Source organism: Lactuca saligna, chromosome 8 (genome assembly GCF_052625555.1).
Source record: "Lactuca saligna cultivar CGN05327 chromosome 8, ASM5262555v1, whole genome shotgun sequence".
Taxonomy (NCBI): Eukaryota; Viridiplantae; Streptophyta; class Magnoliopsida; order Asterales; family Asteraceae; genus Lactuca; species Lactuca saligna.
Genome location: NC_136424.1, coordinates 88658263 through 88663531, shown reverse-complemented (window position 1 = coordinate 88663531; position 5269 = coordinate 88658263). Strand labels below are relative to the sequence as shown.

Sequence of the window (5269 nt, the reverse complement as noted above, 5' to 3'; positions counted from 1 at the left end):
CGGTCCTCATCATCTTGACCTTCCGGGCCATACACTGTTGGCCTTCCGGTCCATATCATGGTACTCATAACATAGCGTAACACACACTACTAGAGAAACAGCCTTTTACGACGCTCATTGCGCGTCGTAAAAGGCTCAGACGACGCGCAAATGCGCGTCAAGAAAGGCCCTGTCATAAAGAGACACGACGCGCTTATGCGCGTCGTCTATAGACAACACGCATTTACGACGCTCATTTACGACGCACAATGCGTATCAAGGAAGGCCCTATCATAAAGGAAGACGACACGCATTCGCGTGTCGTAACCTTACGACGCGCGTGTTAATGACACGCAATGTGTATCAAGAAAGTCCCTGTCAAGAAAGGCCATGTCATAAATGAAGATGACACACATTTTTGTGTATCATAATTTTAAATATTTAAAAAAATATTATTTATAGATTTACTAATTTTCAAATTAAATTTCTATTTAATGTCTCATAATAGAAAAATAAAATATCATATACAAAAAATACAATGCATTGCATAAAATTTAATGTCATACAAATAATCGTTCCATGAAAAGATAAACAAATCAATAGTTGTAACAAAAGTTTACAAACTAATTAGATACAAGAAATATAAAAAAATATACCCTCAAATCCTTTTCAAAGTCTAATCTCCATGTCAGCTCTTCAACTCACTTCTCTAGTTTGTCCTTGGGTTCTCTAAGGGCTCCAACATCTCTTGCAGCCTGTGACAACATATATTATAATAGCATCTAGTAGGAAAAAAAAAACAAACCTTTCACCAGGAATTGGACATTCTGGAATTAGAGCATCCTTTCCGATGTTTATGGTAATATCACTTGGACGGATTCATTTTTTCAGCTTTCCCATCTATTAAATTTGTAATTATATAAATTTCTTTTCTAATGAATAAGTTTAAAAAATTCATTCAATGAAGGGGTAAAGTTGTCATTCAAACCTTATTATGCTTGTTTTGGCAAACCAAAGAGACTAATTGCATAATTTGTCAGTAACAATATTGAAAGATTCTACTATATTAAGTGTCATGTCAAGTGAGAGGTTCCCAAATTTAGGCAACCCAACAAATAATGTCTACAAAACTGATTACCATTTTTTTTCGTTTTTAAAACTATTTCTAATTTGTCTTGTTAGTTACTTGGTTATGCAAGATCACCAGAAAAAAGATAGGTTAAGCATGATCATCTTTCATAACTATTCGACCAATTTGGGACCAATTATGCATGTATGAAGAAAGCTGTGTAATTAATATGCATGACATAATAAAACAAGTTGTAGTACATCTGGAATGCATTAGACATATATTAAAACCAATGTCAATTGAACAATAAAAGCAATTTTTTTGTACAATTCAAAAAGGTGGGACAAAGATTAACTCTTGATCTCTTTTTTGTGAAAAAGACATAAATGCCCTCATCACCATTATTGAAAATATTCCCCACAAAAGTTGTACAATGGTGTAGGGTAATTATACATAACTATTTAAGATAGGATTTGTAACCAAAAATCAACTTGGAAGTTTTTCTAGACGGGGACCCTAACTTTTTTAGTTTTTCTAGAGGAGGACCCTAACTTTTTATGTTTTAAATGTGTTACCATTGTTTATCTTAAATTGTTAGTTTTAATTTCTTTAATCAACAAAAATTCTTAGGATATGATATGAGATAACCATGCATATACAAAGAGTAGGGGGTATTTTGGGTATTCTACAATGGATAATGTATGTGTGTGTGGCGATGTTAGAAAGATGTATCATGTATATATATTATGCATAGATTCAGCAAGGGTTGTTTCGTCATTGTCATGTGGGGTGTTTACCTGTTTTGGACACATATAATGGTAACATGGAGTGCCATGTGCATACAAGTTGCACAACAAGATATATGCCAGAATATGTGTAATTAATATTACCTGAACCAAAGCTTCCTTTGGTGTCTTAGCACTCGGATCAGATAAAAGAGAAGAAAGTCAAAGGGCATGAACAGGAAAATTTTCCAGTTCATGTATAATAGAAGGTCCCAGATGATCCTATCAAACAAAAAAAAGGATCATTCCACCATTTAAATAATAACAAAAAATAAAAATATCAAAACCGAAGAAAAAAATTACCAGCCCAACACCCTCAATCCCACACAACAGAAGCCCGGGTCTGTACACAAGAGGAAGGGCAAAACCGGAAACAACCATAGAAAATTTACTCGATTTAGATGAAATTTCAAGAACTGGAAAGATATCAGATATAACCCTCATTGCATTCTGTAAATGACTTTGCAGACATGGCGATACAACTAGCGAAAAAGGTCTAGAATGTACAACCGAACCTCTATGTGCAGCACGTGTAATTGCTGACATGGCTTCCATAAAATGCTTCTTTTCAACTTCAACAGATTCAACATCTATCAAAAACTTATCATCACTGGTGTAAACCTGAGGGTATTTTTCACAAAAAGCATGTATAGCAGCTTCAGTACAAAGAGCTTTCAAATCAGCCCCACAATACCCCACACAACTTGCAACAAGCTCCAATTTCAACTCTTTTACAGGTGGTTGCTTCCATTTTCTTGTAAGAATATCTAGAATTTCAACACATGCATCCAAACCAGGTAATTGGAAAGTAAAATCACGATCATATCTACCGGGTCTTCTCAATGCTCCATCAATCGCATGGATCCGGTTTGTTGCCCCGACTAAAACCACTTGTCCCCTTGAATCCAAACCATCCATTAATGCAAGAAGATTTGAGACAATAGAGTTATGAATCTGTTCTTGTTTGCTTCATCTCACAGGGGCAAGTCCGTCAATTTCATCAAAGAATATAATCGATTTCCGTTCCTAATATCAAGCAACCTGCAGTGACCAGAACTCAATTCAGTTGCAATCCAAGATGTTCCACTAGATTGCATCTTTGAAGAACCACAACAACATATGGAAGAGATTAAATAAGGAAAACATGATTCAACGGAATTGCTCCTCCATAAATGAAGCGTTTGACTTTGTTCAACATCAATGAATCTGAATATGTTGTAAAAGAAAAAAAAAAGTTTAATTTAATTTCCTTGAAATGCTGTCAGAAGAAAGTGATTTAATTATTTACCTGAGAGAAGCGTTTCCAGTGCCTGCCACAAACCTATTTAGAGTTTGTAGGTGATACATACAAGTATATAAACTCCCATCATAACTAGTGCATAAGTTGTTGATAAACCACTTGGGTCACCTCCTATTATGCATATTCTTGTATTCAGAGGCATACATGGATGCGGATTTGAGAATTGATCTGCTACTAATTGTTACAGGTCCATCTTTTACAATGTTTTCGTTTTCCAATGCCACTACCTATTGATGTAAAAGTGTAAGATGATTCTTGGTGTTGTGTTCATCGGATTGGCCTGGGAACAAATGCAACAAACCATTGGTTAAAAAGACACAAGAGTACCTTTAGAGGGAGCGCTGATAAAAGAAACATGTTGTTCCACTCCATCTTGGTCTAAAAGGGCGGCTATATTCAATAACAGTTGTAATCCTTCCAGTGGTTAGATTACTGTTATTGGGTTGATTTCCGTGAACAAGAGTTCCAGGGGTTTTTGAATTCTGAAACATAAACACACATAAATAAAAATCACTGCGAGAACACATGAGAAACCATCGGAAAGAATGATAAACAGCAACATAGAAGCAAAATTAAAATATCACTATCGAAGACCTAAAAGTCCTTCAGCCCCATCATTCGATATTGAAAAACTCAATATCGATTTTAAAAATTGAAATTGATTTTTAACCATGAATTCCGACATAAATATTCAACAACCCATGAACGTCGAAATGGAATTAAAATGAAGTCAAATATGAGATTTAAAAAAGCAAGTTCACTGTGAAATATTCGAACTCCAATTTTGACTTTGTGACATTTGACTTTCACAACTTCAACTTTCTGATTGATTTTCAATTTACATCAAACTTTGATATTAGCTTCTTCAATAAGCAACAAATCGACATCTTTAATCTTCTGTTTCAGATTAATATCCAATTCAGTCAAAAACATCATCATCTTTAACCTCGTATGTTCTTCATTTTCCAAATTATAAACATCATCTCGCATTCTTAAAAACGAACAAATAGATGTTAATGTTCAAAGTCAAAAAAAATTTAGAATTAAAGAATTATATAATTAGAAAAGTAAAGATCTTACGTGAATTCTTTAGAGGGAAGCAACAGGAGATCACTTTTCAGGTAGCGATCTCCTCCATAGGTATGTGATGGTGCGAGTTTGCTGTGGGAGAAAAGAGGAGAGTATATTAGGGTTTTTTTGGGGGTATATGAGTTAGGGAGAGAAGAACGGTGGAAAGAAGGTAATAACATGGCGGGACTTTCAAACTTTTCGGAATTTCGTTTCCCCCAAAAGAAGTGACCCTGCGTTTCATTTAAAAAATATAAAGGGACATATTTAGAGGACGCGCATTTTATGTTATGTGCCCTCCGTGTTTTTTTTTATTTTCAATGTAGCACTTATTTTTGGACGCGCAAGAATGCTTGCTTTAAATCCTTCTAATTTTTGGAGATCCAACATTATTTTTAGGGCACACACTATTGCGTATCATATAACAGCGCGTGTCATGGTTCGCGCATCGTAAAAGCCTGTTTTTCTTGTAGTGACATACATATCACATAGCAACACATATCACATACTTCGCATAGCATATAAGACCTTCCAGTCACACATAGTTACCACTCTAGGTAAAGTATAGTGAGAATACTCACCTCTCATGATGTCTAGTAAACCTTCTGGCTTGATAACCTCGATCGAGCCTCCGCCTAACACATAAGGCAAACATCTCTAATTAATACTTTCTCTTGACCTCATCTCTAAAGAATGGGTAGAAGACCTTTCTACCCCTCCCTGAACTCTCTTGAATCAGTATGACCAAAACCCTAAGGTCAACTGAAGTCAACTCAAGTCAATGGTCAAACTTTGACCAGACTCGTCGAGTGCAGTCAAGTGACTCGGCAAGTCCATGCTTGTCCTATGAATCCTCCTAAGGTCTCACCCGACTCGTCGAGTTAACCTTTCACTCGACAGGTTACTACAGGTCACGAATCACGGGGTAACCCGAATCGACTCGTCGAGTCCTCTTTTGGACTCGGCGAGCTTCCTCCATGTCCATACTCAAATGACCTTCTGAGGTTAGATCTATTTCCCCAACATATAGATCTGACCTTCTAACACCCAATAATCACGTAAAGGTCC

The 5269-nt window shown here is 35.9% G+C and overlaps 1 protein-coding gene across 7 annotated transcripts; it reads right to left on the bottom strand.

Annotated features, from left to right (window-relative positions):
- Nucleotides 1-554: 554 nt before the first annotated feature.
- On the bottom strand, nucleotides 555-4424 carry LOC145012910 (ATPase family AAA domain-containing protein At1g05910-like). 7 transcript variants are annotated; one of them, XR_013664719.1, is made up of 7 exons: nucleotides 4214-4424; nucleotides 3461-3615; nucleotides 3122-3360; nucleotides 2978-3039; nucleotides 2137-2874; nucleotides 1939-2055; nucleotides 555-879 (listed from the first exon to the last, which is right to left on the bottom strand). XR_013664719.1 is itself a non-coding variant. In XM_078971707.1 (7 exons), the coding sequence occupies exons 4-7, from the start codon at nucleotides 2749-2751 to the stop codon at nucleotides 867-869; spliced, it is 573 nt and encodes a 190-aa protein (XP_078827833.1). In that variant the 5' UTR covers nucleotides 2752-3039; nucleotides 3122-3360; nucleotides 3461-3615; nucleotides 4214-4424; the 3' UTR covers nucleotides 555-866. The 7 variants fall into 7 exon arrangements, 2 of the variants coding, with proteins under 2 accessions (XP_078827833.1, XP_078827832.1); XM_078971707.1 differs by having other exon boundaries at nucleotides 2137-2176; nucleotides 2349-3039; XM_078971706.1 differs by having other exon boundaries at nucleotides 555-734; nucleotides 2137-2176; nucleotides 2349-3039.
- Nucleotides 4425-5269: the final 845 nt, after the last annotated feature.

Excerpts from the sequence above, each read along its gene's own strand:
- LOC145012910 (XM_078971706.1), bottom strand. The coding sequence starts at position 2,751 with ATGGATGGTTTGGATTCAAGGGGACAAGTGGTTTTAGTCGGGGCAACA. Across the intron at positions 2,177-2,348 it reads TACACGTGCTGCACATAGAG|ACCCGGGCTTCTGTTGTGTG; the intron begins GTTCGGTTGTAC and ends TCTTGTGTACAG. Across the intron at positions 2,056-2,136 it reads GGATTGAGGGTGTTGGGCTG|GATCATCTGGGACCTTCTAT; the intron begins GTAATTTTTTTC and ends TTTGTTTGATAG.